Source organism: Oncorhynchus tshawytscha, linkage group LG01, assembly GCF_018296145.1.
Source record: "Oncorhynchus tshawytscha isolate Ot180627B linkage group LG01, Otsh_v2.0, whole genome shotgun sequence".
Taxonomy (NCBI): Eukaryota; Metazoa; Chordata; class Actinopteri; order Salmoniformes; family Salmonidae; genus Oncorhynchus; species Oncorhynchus tshawytscha.
The window spans coordinates 69,771,963-69,790,634 of record NC_056429.1 but is presented as its reverse complement, the minus strand read 5'-3'; the positions used below and the strand labels follow the sequence as shown (position 1 = coordinate 69,790,634).

Sequence of the window (18,672 nt, the reverse complement as noted above, 5' to 3'; positions counted from 1 at the left end):
GCATGTAAAGAAGCTTGTCCAGTCCTGCTTTTCTCATCTAAGAAATATAGATTTAAGTCAAGTATTTTATATCAGTCACTGATCTGGAGAATGTTATGCATGCTTTTAGATGTTCAATTGGGTTCAAGTCCAGGCTCTGGCTGTGCCACTCATGGACATTTTCATAGACTTGTCCCGAAGCCAGTCCTGCATTGGCTTTGATGTGCACTTCGTGTTGTTGTCCTGTTGGAAGGTGAACCTTCGCCCCAGTCTGAGGTCTGAAGCACTCTGGAGCAGGTTTTCATCAAGGATCTCTCTGTACTTTGCTCCGTTCATCTTTCACTCGATCCTGACTAATCTCCGAGTTCCTGCCGCTGAAAAACAACCCCAAGAGCATGTTGCTGCCACCACCATGCCTTCAACTGAAATGTGTCTTCCACATTTAACCTTAATCAGAGAGGTGAGGGGGGGCTGCCTTAATCAACATACACGTCTTCAACACCCGGGGAAGAGTGAGTTAAATGCCTTGCTCAGGGGCAGAACCTTGTCAGCTCAGAGATTCGATCCAGCAACCTTTTGGTTACTGGCCCAATGAATTAAGTGTAATGTTGGAGAATAAGGCTCAGAGCGAACAGAAAATGAATTGGTGTATATGGCCCCTTGGTGCCCAGTTAGGCATACAATACAGGGCCATAGAGATTATTAACTGGTCATCAAATTGGCGGATTTTTAAATCAGTCAAGCGATGTCAAGATGGTGAAAACATCTCACTCAGACTTCATTTTCCCGTAACGGTGCATAAATATTTTCCAACTAACATGCAGTAATTGGCTGTGGTGATGAAGTTGTATACTTGCACTGTTGTTTCCTTATAGCAACTCTCCCAGTTAATATTCAGTACTTTCCAGTCCCTTCTTTGCTTTATGGGACATAGAGAATAAAAACACAATGCATCTCAATAGATCATGCTGTTCTAAGGATGGTCTGCCATTTAAACAACGTAGCATTTGACCATGAGAATGAAGCTAATTATTTCAAATGGCAGCTTATGTAAGAGTATTAATGTTTAGTTTCTACATGGATACATCCAATATTATGCACTGATGAAGTCTGCAATTTAAATAGAAAGAGAAAGAACTGGGAGTAAAAACATGCAGAGATGTCAGCCTAGATCTCAAATTCAAAGATGTTGTTCAAATAGAACATGACTTCATGACATGAGCATTAGAGTTTTGTCTGAATTGAAATTTGTTTGCTCCAGTGATTCTGTCTCCAAAAATGGTTTCCCTTCAATGACAACAATATGATAACTATGACAACCCATTGTCACATGGTGGTCCTGCGTGGCTCAGTAGGTAGAGCATGTAGCTTGGGTTCGATTTCCGCTGGGGCCACCCATAGGTCAAATGTATGCATGCATGACTGAAAGTCACTATGGATAAAAGCGTCTGCTAAAGGGCATTATTATTATTATTATTATTATTGTTATATATTATTTACAGGGCCCAGAAAGATACAAGTTCAAGTCAACTACTCTCTACCAGGAAGAGGGGCCTTAGTCAGACATTTCTAAGGAAAAAATAAGGCTATTCTTCAGTGAATCACTTTGGTTGAACTGTAACTCATTCTGTCAAATGTTCATCTTACAATAACGTTATACAATGTTACAATGTCATTAGCCCATAAATTACAGGGTTGCTCTTCCTGTCAGTGTTGAGGGATTTTATAGCAACAAACACTTTTTGAGGGGTCTTTCAATCTAATTGTGCTCATTCAATCTAATGCACAGGTTAGAAGTATGGAAGTAGGCATGCATATTTAAATTAAATGTCAGAGAGATGACAAAGCATTAATATGCAAATATCTCTTCAGAATGTCAGTGGAACACACAAAGCAAGATTAATGATGAAAAGAGTTGAAAAGATGAAGAGAAAGTTCCCCCCAATTAATCACGGCTTTCAATGCCAGAGCATGAATGGAAACTTATTTGCAGTACATCCAATTTAGTATTGATTTTTACATTTTAAATGTAACCTTTATTTAACTAGGCAAGTCAGTTAAGAACGAATTATTATTTACAATGACGGCATTTTATTTGAAAGCCATCTATGTCAAGCATGAGCAACTCGATAACATTTTTTATATTTAAAGGATGACACAAATAAATGTATGCGCTATATCCTTTTTTTTCTTTCACTTTTAACCCTATTCTCAGTTGTTGTTGAGGCTCTTTTGTAGCGCACGAGCGACCTCTGCTGGTCATATTTTAAATAACCAGCACCAAGCTGCTTCCCTTTGTGTTCCCCTGTAAACGAAACAACTTGGTAGCCCATGGAGGTGCTGTCGATCAGAAATGTCCCGTGCGAGAGGCAGGTTAGGGTTTCCAGGGTTAAAGTAGTGCAGAAGTTGTCATGTGCTGAGGCAGTGAAGAAAGTAGAGGAATATGGGTCAAGGCGGAGGGATCCAGAGAGGAGTGGTGTGAGTAGTAGATCTGTACCGGGAACAGAGGGATAACCCGAACAAGTGATATTTGATTCAGTAAGATTGGATTTTTAGCATTAATAGCAATGGCCCAATTTTTCAGTTTTTGATTTGTTAAAAAAGTTTGAAATATCCAATAAATGTCGTTCCACTTCATGATTGTGTCCCACTTGTTGTTGATTCTTCACAAAAAAATACAGTTTTATATCTTTATGTTTGAAGCCTGAAATGTGGCAAAAGGTTGCAAAATTCAAGGGGGCCGAATACTTTCGCAAGGCACTGTAGTAGGATATTTGTTCTTTTTTTTTTTTTTTCAAGCAAAGTATACGGGAGTTAAACTTCAGTCTGGTAGGTGGCGGTAATGCAACATTTATTGGATGCAAACCTCCGTTAAACCTCATCAAAGAAGAAGAGATGCTGTCGGTTCTGAGTAGAGGGAGTACAGGTGCGACTGGAAGTACCTTTTCCGTAGCAGGTTAAGATAATTTACACAGCAGGTTAGGAAAAGGCTTAGCTAAAATGCTCTCCTAACCTGCTACGAAATGTGTACTGGCATGGAGCTTTGAGTTGTATTTTTATTGCTTTCACAGCTTAGCATTTCTAAATTCGTTAGTATGAAAGACTCAACTTGTCAGTTGTATGCTCTACAGTACCGCCCGGAAGCGCATGGAGTCTTTCCTGATTCAAGAGGTGGGGACCAAATTTGCAGCCAAACAAGATGTTAGGAGCTAGACAGTAGTCAAGCACCGGTGAGTAGGCTACAATAGCAGACTAGCCAGTAATAATGTGCAAGTAATCTATGAAACACGAGCCAATAAAGTAAATAGCTTCCTTTTCTGTAAAATGGTCCTCATCGAAGCAGTCGGCAATCTAGCTGGAAGCTTGGGCAACGATTGCACATCAGTATTGCGTAGGCTACTTGTAATAAAGCCAATTGTTAATCCTGGCTCGGGATTCATATTCTCTTCTTAACAAGTGATGACTACATGATTGAGTTATTCTTATCTTACACTTAAATGAATAATGTTGCTCAGGTGGATCACATCACTGGACAAGTGTTCTTCACCACCTCCATTGGAATAAAGCAAGTGAGGGAGCTGAAACTGCAGAGGCTGTTTCTACTTCTAAAGCAACACTCGCCTCTCTGCCCATACAGATAGGCCTACCCAATGGAGGGATATGTATACTTTCTGATTGAAAGGAGGAAACTGCAATGATATGTTTTGGACTTTTTACTGACTTTCACAGTATTTCTTTTTCAGTCACTCTCATCTACAACAGCGTCTCAGATCCAGTTAAGGCTTATGGGTGATGGGAGTGACTGGACCAGAGCTGTGCTGTCATGGAGGTGCCTGCAGAGGGCGCTGATGATGAGAAGTGACTGTACCGTGAGGGTGGCCCTACCAGGGAGGAAGAGAAGGAGAAAGAGAGTTCTGTTGACCAAATGGAACACAGAAGCGGGCACTAGATGGAGACAGCCGAGGGTTTGGACTGAGCAGGGATCACATGTCATCAATAGAAGACTAGAAGTGGGAACTGTATTACATTATAGAAGGCAGCGGTGGTAGAAAGACATCCCAAATCAAATGTTATTTGTTACATACACATGGTTAGCAGATGTTAATGCGAGTGTAGCGAAATGCTTGTGCCTCTAGTTCCGACCGTGCAGTAATATCTAACCTAACATCTAATCTAACCTAACAATTTCACAACAACACAACACGTGTAAAGGAATGAATAAGAATATGTACGCAAAAACAGTGTTATTCAGAGTGAGCAGAGTACAGTGGAGCGCTGTCCAGACACTTCTCTCCCCAGGTATGTGCAACTTTACTTCTCATGCACCAAGGGAACTTCACCGTATGACTTGCAAAATGTGTAGCAGCAGGTGTTAATTGTCTGGCAGGTTTAAGGATATTGTGTTTTTTTTATGTGGGTAGAGGTGTCTCTCTGTCTAGGATCTGAGTAGGATCATTGGAACAGCAGCAAGGAGACAGATGAGCTGGAGAGCAGAGGAAACCGGATCTGGAGGTAATAGTAACCTTACATCATCTTAACATGGTCATAAGCATCATTGGATGATTACCACAACCTGTGAGGAGATTCTCATATTTATTTGCCTGTCCCTGCTAAGTGTCAAAGTATCAGGTCCATTGCACTAATCTGTAGTCATGCATGTAGACTATACTGTGTATACAAAACATTAAGAACACCTGCTCCTTCCATGACACAGACTGACCAGGTGAAAGCTAGTATCCCTTATTGATGTCACTTGTTAAGTCCACTTCAATCAGTGTAGATGAAGTGAAGGAGAGAGGGTAACAAATCTTTTTAAAGCCTTGAGACAATTGAGACATGGATTGTGTATGTGTGCCATTCAGAGGGTGAATCGGCAAGACAAAAAATGTAAGTGCCTTTGAAAAGGTTATGGTAGTAGGTGCCAGGCACACCGGTTTGTGTCAAGGACTGCAACACTGCTGGGTTTTTCAAACAACCGTTTCCTGTGTGTATCAAGAATGATCCACCACCCAAATGGCATCCAGCCAACTTGACACAACTGTGGGAAGCATTAGTCAACTGTGGAACATCCCTGTGGAATGCTTTCGACACCTTGTAGAGTCCATGCCCCGATGAATTGAGGCTGTTCTGAGAGCGGGGGGGCTGTACAGTAGCGTGCTATAAATGACGGCGTTTAGGCTCTACGCTTCACAGCACTGTATGGGTTTTGACTGACAACCAGTCTTACCTTGAGCACCTCATGCGACAAAAAGTTGCCTCATCTGCTAACTGGGCATCTTTTGCAACTTTTTTTTTGTCTTGAGTGAGGGAAATGCTGTAACTTCAGAGGACTCAATGTATTTAGAGAGATGATACGTTGAGAATGATAATACATACCGCTTTGATGTCATACAAGCAACCCAAACACCCGTGAGGGAGTCTAAATGTGCATTTCACATTTCCATATCATAAAACTCAGTGTCAACGTTTATGATCACTAAGTTTGATGTACAGTTACAAGATGACATGGTGTCATACCCTGGGTTGTTCTGATCTGAATTGTTTTTCTATTGTGAAGAAACTTTGCTGCAGAACACGCACCTGTATGCACTCATTACTTTTTTCTTTGTGCACAAATTACGATTTGTTTCTTTGAATTGCCTTGTGAAAGCCTAACACTAAGTTTTTTAAAATATATATATATATATATAACTTAGCTAGTCATGTTGATAATATAACAAGGTTTCAAATGATGCCCATCTGACCCAGATTGTGATTTATATGTTTGTGATGCGTAAACAACAATAGTACTTGTGTGATGCGGGGTTGCATTCCAAACAAACCAACTACTACAAGTGTGCTTTCTCTCTCTAGTTCCTCAACGGCACAGCTAGGCGAGCTCCAAAAAGCACGTTATAGTTGAAGACTCTTCTTTGAGTCATAAAAGTGCATTGAAATGACTGAATTACACATTGGAGAGGTGTCTGTGGCAACTTGGAGTCCTCACACTCAAACCCTTGTGATTTATTGTGTTATGTTGCACCTACCCACATTTTCCAGGAATATCAAATCAAAATGTATTTGTCACATGCGCAGAATGCAATGCAGAGTAAGAACATTTTTTCAAATAAAAAAGGAAATGGTAACACTATAAAATAACAAGGCTATATACAAGGAGTCAAGGTGCAGGGGTACGAAGGGTACATGGTAGTTGAGGTAATATGTACAATATGCGATGACCACTGGGTCCTATCCTCAGGTTGGTGACATCATCAGAACGTGTTCTTGCTCTCTGTGTTGTCAACCATATTTAATGTTTATGGTTTCGTTTTGTTAATCTCTTCTAGTTGAGTATTTCTAATAGCGTATGGTTTCATCTAGCTCTCCAGGCTTCCTTTAGCCAACCGGAGCTATATGAAGACAAATGAGCTGAGATCCACTATAGCCTGGCCTTTCTGTCTGACATCGAGGTAGCTACCACAGGGCATGGAAGGAGTTTGTGTGTTTGGTCTCATCTTTCTCTCTCTGAATATATTCCTCTCTTGATATTTGGTCGTGTTCTGTGCGAACATCAAAAGGCCCAAACATCTTGTTCTCACGTCCTTCTCTTGGCCAGGTGTGTTCTGAATGTTTCCTCTCTACTCTCTCAATCAACCTGGCTCTTGTGTGATAGACCCAATGTGTGGAGTGGGAACTATGACGTGAGACTTCTGAGGAAAACCTTTACACAGATCCCCTTTGAATGTTATGTCATGTGGGATGCTTACGTTAGCTTTTTGTTGGGGCTGCAGTGAGGGGAGTAATTGACAGAAAAATGTTGTAAACAAGTAATTGACAGAAAAATGTTGTAAACATGCTGATCCTTTTATAATTACATATATATGTATTTCCACTTAAATACAGAGCAGTTGGAAAGTATTCAGACCCTTTGACTTTTTCCACATTTTGTTTACGTTACAGCCTTATTCTAAAATGGATTAATTAAAACATTTTCCTCGTCAATCTACACACAATACCCCATAATGACAAACAAAAATAGTTTTTTATACATTTTTGCAACTGTATTGAAAATAAAAAACAGAAATACCTATTTACAAGAAGACTCAAGGCTGTAATCGCTGCCTAAGGTGCTTCAATAAAGTACAGATTAAAGGGTCTGAATACTTATGTAAATGTAATATTTCTTCACCAAAAGAAAGATGCCCAGGGTCCCTGCTCATCTGCGTGAACGTGCCTTAGGCATGCTGCAAGGAGGCTTGAGGACTGCAGATGTGGCCAGGGAAATAAATTGCCATGTCCGTACTGTGAGACACCTGAGACACCTAAGACACCGCTACAGGGAGACAGGGAGCTGATTGTCCTCGCAGTGGCAGACCACGTGTAACAACACCTGCACAGGATCGGTCGGTACATCCACACATCACACCTGCGGGACAGGTACAGGATGGCAACAACAACTGCCCGAGTTACACCAGGAACGCACAATCCCTCCATCCGTGCTCAGACTGTCCGCAATAGGCTGAGAGAGGCTGGACTTAGGGCTTGTAGGCCTGTTGTAAGGCAGACATCACCGGCAACAACGTCGCCTATGGGCACAAACCCACCATCGCTGGACCAGACAGGACTCGCAAAAAGTGCTCTGACGAGTCGCGGTTTTGTCTCACCAGGGGTGATGGTCGGATTTGCGTTTATCGTCGAAGGAATGAGCGTTACACCGAGGCCTGTACTCTGGAGCGGGATCGATTTGGAGGTGGAGGGTCCATCATGGTCTGGGGCGGTGTGTCACAGCATCATCGGACGGAGCTTGTTGTCATTGCAGGCAATCTCAATGCTATGCGTTACAGGGAAGACATCCTCCTCCCTCATGTGGTACCCTTCCTGCAGGCTCATCCTGACATGACCCTCTAGAATGACAATGCCACCAGCATTGACATGACCTGACATGACCCTCTAGGACCTGTTGGATCGGAGGGTGAGGGCTAGGGTTATTCCCCAAAAATGTCTGGGAACTTGCAGGTGCCTTGGAGGAAGAGTGGGGTAACATCTCACAGCAAGGACTGGCAAATCTGGTGCAGTCCATGAGGAGGAGATGCACTGCAGTACTTAATGTAGCTGGTACTGACTGTTACTTTTGATTTTGACCCCCCCCTTTGTTCAGGGACACATTATTCCATTTCTGTTAGTCACATATCTGTGGAACTTGTTCAGTTTGTCTCATTTGTTGAATCTTATGTTCATACAAATATTTACACATGTTAAATTTGCTGAAAATAAACGCAGTTGACAGTGAGAGGATTTTACAAATGCACTGTATGTATGACTTTATATAATTGTGGTTCATTCTGAAGTATGGAGATGAGATCAAATGTTTGTCGTTGTTTTCCTCATTTACTGTATGCATTATGATATTTGTTTACTCCCATGCAGTAAATTATTCTGCGTTAATTCCTCCTCATTTTCGTCCTACTGTATCTTTGAAGAGATTATACTTGGAAAGTTATTTTAATAAAGTTTATATAGACTACAATAATAAGGAATTGCTTTACTGTTTTTTCTAACCTGCTTACTGAATAAGCTTGAAGTGCGAGAAACAAAAGTACAATGAGTCAAAAACTCTGGACCTACTTTGGCATTAGCGAATCCAATCACTAAACAGAGTGTATCAAGTCAAAGTGCATAAGAAACGGTTCTGTAAAATAAGAAAACAAAACAAAAACCACTCGGTTTGCCTTGCTAACAGTTCACAATAACCTTGTCAAGAATACATCTTGTCTTTTTAACAAATAAATACTTACAATACTGTCCACAGGCCACAACAAATGTGCACACGTGGGACGGGTCATGTTCTCCCCTCTAGAATTTAAAAAATGATAAACCCCATTTAATGTCATTATCACAGCAATGATAATATTTTCCCTCAAAACTGAAAATGACCATGAATAAACTTTCATTTTGAAATGTAGCTCACACTTCAGATATCTTGTAAAACTCAACAACGTGTTTTTGAGAGAAACTTAATGCAACTAGCAGTAGCTAACCACCAACATCCGATTACAATCTGCAAACATCAAGTCTAATTTAATCATCCTAACTAAATATTACAAAGTGAACTGTTGTACATTGCAAAGGATGCTTAATATGTATAACTGTACAAAGCTGCATTAAGAGTCATATTTACCCATACATTTCACGAGAAGCCACGATGGACCCCAAACATTCTCAGGCGGCTTGGCTGCTACCAACGAGACTCTCACTCTACATGCGATATCCAAGAATACCTTGCATGCATTATTTACTGATCTCTTAAAGGGACAGTGCCATCTAGTGGAAATAAACTAATACAGCTATGTGCTTTTACCACCTGGCTACATAAGTCTTTAACACTAGAACTGCCAATGGCCACTGACTTTTGATTTTGTAAATTTCAAACAAATCTACAAAAAAAAAAGCTATGTCCTCCTCCTCTGACTTTTCCTAAATGTTTGTATTTGACACTGCTCATTTGCCATCATTTTTGACTGTGGACCCGAAGCATAAAGAGAAGACGTAAAGGTTTCATGCGTAAAGGCATGAGTATCGGGCATCAGCAAATGACTGTTTTTATATCTTGTCATGCATATATTTCCACAAATATTTTGTTATGCAATTAATCCTTTACAATTGTTCATCCATTGATGCTTTCGTTTAGGAATACAGCAAATAATTTCACCTGTGCACCTGGCTGGTTGTTATTATTATTATTATTATCATCTTTTTCATTTATACTTTGTCAAAAGAAGTTGTAACTGAACTTTATGAATTACTATTACTTAACTCTATTACTAATCGAATCTGCAAATAAAGCTGATCGAATTGATTACACTGTAATGTTTTTATTGTAAGGGAAACTAAAATAGGCTACAGGCATATATATATGTTTTTTTCTAGGAATTATACAAAACATATAATCAATCTAACAAATAACTATTTTGTTGTGGTTCGTGTCCATTTAATATTTCTTCCTGCAATTAATCATTTACAATAGTTTATACACTATTTTTCAAGCATTTATTATCAAGCATGTTTGCGTGCCTTGCAGGTTGATATGTATATGCTAAAGAGGACCCCCGGCAACGTTCTCTACCGGGTCCTTATATGCTGAAAGGCCAGGCGGTTCTAGTGTTAACTAACTGTATTATCACTTATCCCAATTCCAGAAGGGCTCAAATAAACATTCAGGATACAGCAAAAGTTGAGAGGAATTGCTTATTGATTGATTAAAATCAACTAAATGCATGTGTGGGCGCTTGTGTTCTCCATGTGGGTGGGACCCTGGTTCTGCTGCTTAGTCCCCAGCTCTTCCTGCCTGCTGAAAAGAAAATCATGACCCCCTGACCGGTACCCTCACACACTCAGGGAGAGGATACTGGGGTGGGGTTAAGAACTGATGTGGACCCCTCACTCACCCCAAGCCTTTTCCCCTTACGGAAACCTTAAGGCTACCAAAGAGTGAGCCTGGGAGCTATAGACGGCCTCATCCACAAGTATGTCAAGATACAGACTGCTGCTAACACATACTCAACACCTGCTTTGTGGATCCTGAGTGTGAATTTTTAGGAGATGGATACACTGGATTCAAGAGACACTCACACAGACTACTCGTACAACACAGAAAATCATTGCATCATTTTGGCATGGTTAGAATTTGACCAACTTCTACTCTACTAGTTACCACGATATGAAGCTAAATGCATAAAAGTCATAGTATGTCAAACCCAGTTTTGGTAATACTTTTTATTTATGATTTCATTGACTTTGCAAATGGTTTGAAGGAAATAATGCATCTTTCAAGAGTTCCTCAGTTTCTCTTCTCAGGAGGCGTATTCTGAAATTCTCCAACTCTATTTACCAATCAGACCGCATGACGCACATCCAACAAATATCCACTGTCTGGGGTTATGGCAAATGTTCATTGATAGTTTCAGTGGATGTATTCTGTAATCTAAGGTAAATACACTCAGATTAGGGTCCACTAGGATCGGGGTTCATATCCATTAATGAGGGAGATGTGGACTTGGATTTAGGTGCATATCCACCGAGGTTTGGTCTGTCTCCACTAGGATCGGGGTTCATATCCATTAATGAGGGAGATGTGGACTTGGATTTAGGTGCATATCCACCGAGGTTTGGTCTGTCTCCACTAGGATCGGGGTTCATATCCATTAATGAGGGAGATGTGGACTTGGATTTAGGTGCATATCCACCGAGGTTTGGTCTGTCTCCACTGCGATCAGGTTAATATCCATTGACGAGGGGAAGTCTTGACTTGGGTTTAGGAGCATATCCACCGAGGTTTGGTCTGTCTCCACTGCGATCAGGTTAATATCCATTGACGAGGGGAAGTCTTGACTTGGGTTTCGGCACATATGCACAGGGGTTTGGTCTGGGTCCATTGATAAGAGAACTAATGAATATCCACCAATGGGTTTCCTTACAGTTTTGGTTAGAGATCTGATAAGGCCTCTGCTATTCTAAGTATATTCTGATATACCCATTATAGTCAGAGTACATGTCCATGTCAGTTTTGGGCCACATCTTTCTAGAATTGTATATTCTTTTCTATAGTTACTTTCCTTTCAAATAACTGTTTTTGTCTGTCATTATAGATGATGTGCCAAGGCCTCTATTTCCCCCCACAGTTGTTTGACAATTACTTACATTTACACAGAATTCTGAGCATACATAAAACATACGTGCAAAGGTAGCAGTAGGCTGAATCCCAAACATAATCACATAAAGACCACAGAAAAAGCATGGACTCATGGGTGTAGGTAAGGTTTAGGTAGTTTGGATAAAAGCGTCTGCTAAATGGCATGTAGAGTGAGCTCCAAAAGTATTGGGACAGTGACAGATGTTTTGTTTTGGTTCTGTACTCCAGCACTTTGGATTTGAAATGATACGCACACATATCATACCACCTCCCCTCTTATTGTAATGGTGAGAGGTTAGCATGTCTTGGTGGTATAATATGTGTGTCTAACTTTCTCACTCATCAATATTCAGGATTCATTCAGGATTATCAGTAATCATGGTAGCATTCACATGAATGTAGAAGTGTTTAGAAACATGTTCTCTTCTCATTTACAATAAAAGTCACCCCATAATGACACGATACATTATTTACCATTCATTTCTATTGGGCACAAAATAATCTGAAACACAACCAAAACAAACAGCAAATGCATCCGACAAATGTTGTAAAGTCACTAGCTTGATGTAGCCATTGTGTGCTATGAAAATGGGACCACATACTTAACCTTTTCCTACTTGAATACACACCTATATTTGTCCCAATACTTTTGGTCCCCTAAAATGGGGGGGGGGGGCTTATGTACAAAAAGTGCTGTAATTTCTAAACTGTTAACCCAATGTGGATGAAAATACCCTCAAATGAAAGCTTACAGTCTGCACGTTAGCCTCATAGTCATTGTATAATTTCAAATCCAAGTGCTGGAGTACAGAGACAAAACAACAGATGTGTCACTGTCCCAATACTTTTGGAGCTCACTGTATATATTATGGTTCCATAATTCCAGGCCGGTTTGCTCCATGGATTTAGATGCAGGGTCTAGTGGAAGCATGGTTGACGCAGCAGTGTTTTCAGACTGAAAATGCAGGAGTCAGCATTGTCCCATGCGCCTGCTGCAGCTGTTTATGGGTTAGTCAGCCAGGTGTCTGGGGGTGTTGGTTTGCAGGCCCTTGCTGCAGCTCAGAGTTGATGTGAAAGATGCAGTAAGAGGTGTGAAATGCTGTGAGGTTTCTGTCAGACTCAGTAAACACAGTAGACACAGACATCTTAGACTGCCTGTAGGCCCTTGCTGAGGCTTGGTGTGTGTGTGTGTGTGTGTGGGGGGGGTGTAACACACAGCAAAATGTTTATCAAACGCAGTAAGGTGTGTGTCAAACACAGTCATTGGGGGCAGCCTTGCCCTTGCCCTGCTGGGCTTTGCTGTTGCTATGGCTGAGGATGGGGAAAGTGGTGCACAGGCATCCAGACGCCACTGTCAGCCCCAGACTGAGCCAGGCACAGAAGCTGGACCAGCTGTAGCCATGCTCCACGTCAGCGGGTAGCCCGTAGATGAAGGGAGGGACCCTGGCCAGGTCGTAGGACACGTTGGCCGCATAGGTACACAGGGAGATGGTGCAGAAGATCCCTGAGAAGGAAGAGGGACCCCAAGGAGAGGAGGAGAGTGTGTGTGAGAGAGAATCTGTGTTTATTTAAGAAAACGGTATCAGTAGGTGTGGTAAACTGTACCTGCCATGAGAAAGAGCAGCCCAGAGACGTGCTGAGTGAGACTCTTCTCCCAGGCGAAGCTGACAGACGCCACGATGCAGCCACACAACAGAACGGCTGCTGCCATACCCAGAAACCCAGCTGTGATCCGCCGCAGATCTGATTCAAGGAAGAGGAGGGGAGAAGCGGGTGAGCGCTTATGCAAGAGACACTGTTTCCCTCTCTGTAACCACTAGGGTTGCAGAGGGAGGGTATATTACGAGAAACTTTCAAATCTAGTGGCCCTATTTGGGTACTTGAGATTAACACAAGTAAAATATATGAAAAGAAAATCCAGAAAATCACATTGTAGGATTTTTTATGAATTTATGTGCAAATTATGGTGGAAAATAAGTATTTGGTCAATAACAAAAGTTTATCTCAATACTTTGTTATATACCCTTTGTTGGCAATGACAGAGGTCAAACGTTTTCTGTAAGTCTTCACAAGGTTTTCACACACTGTTGCTGGTATTTTGGCCCATTCCTCCATGCAGATCTCCTCTAGAGCAGTGATGTTTTGGGGCTGTTGCTGGGCAGCACGGACTTTCAACTCCCTCCAAAGATTTTCTATAGGGTTGAGATCTGGAGACTGGCTAGGCCACTCCAGGACCTTGAAATGCTTCTTACGAAGCCACTCCTTCGTTGCCTGGGCGGTATGTTTGGGATCATTGTCATGCTGAAAGACCCAGCCATGTTTCATCTTCAATGCCCTTGCTGTTGGAAGGAGGTTTTCACTCAAAATACTCACTCACGATACATGGCCCCATTCATTCTTTCCTTTACACGGATCAGTCGTCCTGGTCCCTTTGCAGAAAAACAGCCCCAAAGCATGATGTTTCCACCCCCATGCTTCATAGTAGGTATGGTGTTCTTTGGATGCAACTCAGCATTCTTTGTCCTCCAAACACTACGAGTTGAGTTTTTACCAAAAAGTTATATTTTGGTTTCATCTGACCATATGACATTCTCCCAATCTTCTTCTGGATCATCCAAATGCTCTCTAGCAAACTTCAGACGGGCATGGACATGTACTGGCTTAAGCAGGGGGACACGTCTGGCACTGCAGGATTTGAGTCCCTGGCGGCGTAGTGTGTTACTGATGGTAACACACTACGCAGCTCTCTGCAGGTCATTCACTAGGTCCCCCTGTGTGGTTCTGGGATTTTTGCTCACCGTTCTTGTGATCATTTTGACCCCACAGGGTGAGATCTTGCGTGGAGCCCCAGATGGAGGGAGATTATCAGTGGTCTTGTATGTCTTCCATTTCCTAATAATTGCTCCCACAGTTGATTTCTTCAAACCAAGCTGCTTACCTATTGCCGATTCAGTCTTCCCAGCCTGGTGCAGGTCTACAATTTTGTTTCTGGTGTCCTTTGACAGCTCTTTGGTCTTGGCCATAGTGGAGTTTGGAGTGTGACTGTTTGAGGTTGTGGACAGGTGTCTTTTATACTGATAACAAGTTCATACAGGTGCCATTAATACAAGTGCCATTAATACAGGTAACGGGGACAGAGGAGCCTCTTAAAGAAGAAGTTACAGGTCTGTGAGAGCCAGAAGTCTTGCTTGTTTGTAGGTGACCAAATACTTATTTTTGCAATATAATTTGCAAATAAATTCATTAAAAATCCTACAATGTGATTTTCTGGATTCTTTTTCTCATTTTGTCTGTCATAGTTGAAGTGTACCTATGATGAAAATTACAGACCTCATCTTTTTAAGTGGGAGAACTTGCACAATTGGTGGCTGACTAAATACTTTTTTTGCCCCACTGTATATATGAATACATTTTTTTGGGGGCGGTTATGATCGATTGCCATAGATGTTACCAAAAATACTGAAGATTATGGTAACTTTGGTAAATTGCTAAATGTAATTCATGTAAATTAACATATGCCCTCCTTTTTGAATGGAAGGTAGTAGGAGAGTAATAGGTGTCTGGATTATTCATTTAATGAAAGGCTCATTGGGGAATATCTTTCATAATGAGAAAATGTGTGTACGTAAGAGGTGCCACTCATCCTGCTGAATGGTGCGGGTCAGGTTGAGCGGGATGTTGCGGAGCCGGATGGGCTGGGAGAAATGGTACTTGATGGTGATGCATCGCTGGGCTATACCTGCATAGAGACAAGAACTTTTGTGAACATAACGAGTAGCAGAAAAGGGCAAGAGTTTCTCAAGGAGACTTGTCTTGAGAAAAGCTGTGGCTGTTAATTAAGTATTCATTTATAAAGTGGACTCCCCTGTTTCATGAACATACTTCATAATAAGGTTTTCGAGGCTGTAAATGTGTATTTTCCCACAAGATGGCAGATGATATACATATTCCTCAGCACTATGAAAGCCTCTACACATGGCTGTGAGAAGATACTACGGAAGTCAAACATAGGGAAATTCCGCCTATATCTCTGATGGGTAACAAAAAGGGGTTTCATTGTTTAAGTGATGTAATATTGTCCCCTCTCTCAGAGGCAGCAAAGAAGACTAACTATGGCAGGGATCTGACTTGCTCCCCTTCCACAAAAACTATAGCTCTACCAATATTACAAAAAGTTGTCCTAATAACATTTTCGTTTTCACTTGCTATATTAAATTGGACAACAACATTTTGACTTGAGAACCCGAGCTTTTGACTTTAGCGCGTCTATGGATTTAGTACATACGGAATTAATCACATATATTGATGCCACTTTCCATCCTCATGCAAATGATATGGATCATAGGAATATAACAGTTGATATTTAACACGCAACGCTCCCTCGTTGCCTGGAGTGTGAAGTGCACACTGGGCTCGCATGGTGGAAATACCTTTCGTGTCAGGTCAATGTTAACAACGTTGATTTTCTGTCCGATGCAGTCTAAAACTGATCAGAGCTTCTTTTGAAGTCTGTATGATAGACACACGCAAGCGCGCATGCAACCTGCCTATCTATGTACATAGGCCATGGGAGTTATCCGAATGAATAGAGTTGTTATACACAGAACTTTGCACGCCCATGGTTTACAGATAGGCTAGACCCACACATCTCCCCGAGGACAACATGATAGTTTAGAACATGTTTTGAAGCTACATCTGTTGTTTGCACACACTGAAATAACAACTAAAACAACTTTACATCTTGAGTTATGATGGGTTAAGTCAGTTGTACTAAGCTCATGAGTTTATTATTCAAGGGTCAGTGGATGTATTATCTAATTCATTGAAAGACCATTAAACAGCAGTGCATATGACGGAATGTAACTTTTTAAGCATTTACATATAGGCCTACCATTGCCAGATGTGTAGGCCTATATCTCCAAGGGATGCGGTTTCACTGCACCGCACTGGACCCCGGGTCAAATTCCCCACAGCATATCTTACCCTTGGCAATGAGGTTGTCGATGTCCCTGTCCTTTCCTAGATAATAACATTTCCTCCAAAGTCCAGAGTAAGTGGAGAATAGAGGCCGCCCGCATTCCGTTTCTAAAATTCCCATTCCCAAAATGGACCTCCAGTTTTCCAGGAGCTCCTCCTCTCTACTCCCGACGTGGATCGCCCGGAGCAGCGCCTGGTTCCTCCGAGGATTGCTGCTGTCCATCAGGGGCAGGTGATAGATGGGCATCTGCCGGTTCTTCTGGTCGTTGGCGTCCGGCCCGAACTGGTCGCAGTTCTGCCTGTGCTGTGTGGTGTCCGTCTCGTACCAGTGGTCGGTCATGATAGCGGCGATGAGAAGTGCCAGAGATGCCAGGCTCATGGACAAACTGATAGCCGTCACCAAGGTCTGTTTCTCCATCTTGTCGGCATTAACATTTGAAGATTCGGTCAGGGAAGTATCCGTCACTCCGTCCACTTCACTCCTCCATATCAACACGGGCTTGCAGGGCTTCATCATGTTCTACATGATGCCGAAAAGGCTGTAAGGTCCTGGCATCTCCGGCTGGGTGCAGGCACAAGAATAACCTACCCGTGTTCCGCCACAAGAATAACCTACCCGTGTTCCTGTTCTCCCACTGTGTCGATTCCCTTACTTCGGTATATCCTATAAACATGGGATGAAGAGGTGTGTGTGCGGATATATGTAATCCTGTGCGCGGGCGAGTCTTGTGCGCTTCTGATTTCTAGGCTTGCGTTAATAAGAAAAAGAGGCGCGGTGCACAGAGTGCGCGATGAAAATGTCAAAGCTGTCATGCTCTCCTGTCAGTGCAGCTGCTTGTGTCATTACCAATAGAAGTCCCTGTGGCATGAGAATTATGATATTTATAACAATAATACTACTGATGATGATTATTGTTATTACAGCCTATTTAAAAAGGGGCAATCTGCGATTGTATGCTACATCCGTTTTTTTCAACTTTTTAAATAAATTAAATTTAGGCTACCCATTGATTCTTGAAGAATATAACTACCTCATCAGCTTACAAAATGTGTGTACCCCATCAGAACACAAAATATACGCTTATTTTTAAGCTACTCCGTTGTTTTTAAACAATTCTAAACAAACAGCTTCAAATCAAGTTTAAAACGATCATTTTCTTCTCAAAGTTAAGCACTTGCGTCCATATAGATATGTATGAATTTGAGAATGGTACAATTTCTACAGCCCCAACCCTCAGCTGTTTACCATAACAGGGTCGGGGTGTCACTTTGTAATTGCATGAGCTGCAGATTGCCACTTTAATAGCAACAATGTAATTTTTTTTGGGGGGGGGTCACTATCATAACTTGTTTTCATCAAGCCTTCAGATATTTCATAGTTGAAGCACAGAACAACACTTCATCATAGTGCATTAAAATAGAAGGGTAGGCTATTTACTGATAAACATGATTTTCTGGAATTGTCAGATCAATGATACTGCAAAATGGCATTGTGCAGAGACAGCTCCTTTCCAGTCCGCTGCATCAGCAGGCAGGGCATTGAGCGATATGGGGACATGGACATCTCTGGGCATGAAGCACAGAGGAAGTGCTTATGAAGATTTATTATAACACATATATATTTGGTTTCTCATTCAATGGGAGTTGGTGATAAGCACTCAGCAGGGCCCAGTGTATCAACCGGCCCTCTGTAAAGTAAGAGCAAGTCTATGTAGCCTACATCATTAGGGAGTGGAACTTCAATACATCTTTCTTTCTGAGCTCTCTTTAATCAACATTTACCCTGAGCTTGACTTTCACCTTGTTACCCCTCCATCTTTTTCTTTTCTCTCTCTCTCTTGCCCAGTTTGTGTGGGTGCACTAACATAGGTGCACAGTTGATCCTTTCCCTGCTATGTTGAACAACCATCCATTAAATAACAGACTGGATTCCTGCCCAGAGTATTCAGCAGAAATAAACTACTCCAGCTATTAGGTATAACATTTGAGGATATTTACTCTTCCCTGTTGTTGTGTTGATTGAGACAGGCAGACATGTAAAATGAAAG

The 18,672-nt window shown here is 41.7% G+C and overlaps 1 protein-coding gene and 1 long non-coding RNA gene across 5 annotated transcripts; one reads left to right on the top strand and one right to left on the bottom strand.

The window, feature by feature from the left end:
* The first annotated feature begins 2,823 nt into the window (after positions 1–2,823).
* Positions 2,824–7,206, top strand: LOC112255891. Of its 4 annotated transcripts, XR_006083804.1 has the most exons (4): positions 2,870–2,957; positions 3,111–3,209; positions 3,723–4,491; positions 7,154–7,206. It is a non-coding gene; the product is annotated as an uncharacterized LOC112255891 (long non-coding RNA). The 4 variants fall into 4 exon arrangements; XR_006083806.1 differs by lacking the exon at positions 7,154–7,206 and having other exon boundaries at positions 2,824–2,905; positions 3,723–4,763; XR_006083805.1 differs by lacking the exon at positions 7,154–7,206 and having other exon boundaries at positions 2,856–2,935; positions 3,723–4,763.
* Positions 7,207–12,105: 4,899 nt separating this feature from the next.
* On the bottom strand, positions 12,106–17,447 carry LOC112255880 (transmembrane protein 178A-like). The gene is made up of 4 exons (XM_042324817.1): positions 16,631–17,447; positions 15,273–15,386; positions 13,253–13,390; positions 12,106–13,151 (listed from the first exon to the last, which is right to left on the bottom strand). Exons 1-4 carry the CDS (start codon positions 17,139–17,141, stop codon positions 12,898–12,900), a joined length of 1,017 nt encoding a protein of 338 aa, XP_042180751.1. The 5' UTR covers positions 17,142–17,447; the 3' UTR covers positions 12,106–12,897.
* Between the last annotated feature and the right edge of the window lie 1,225 nt (positions 17,448–18,672).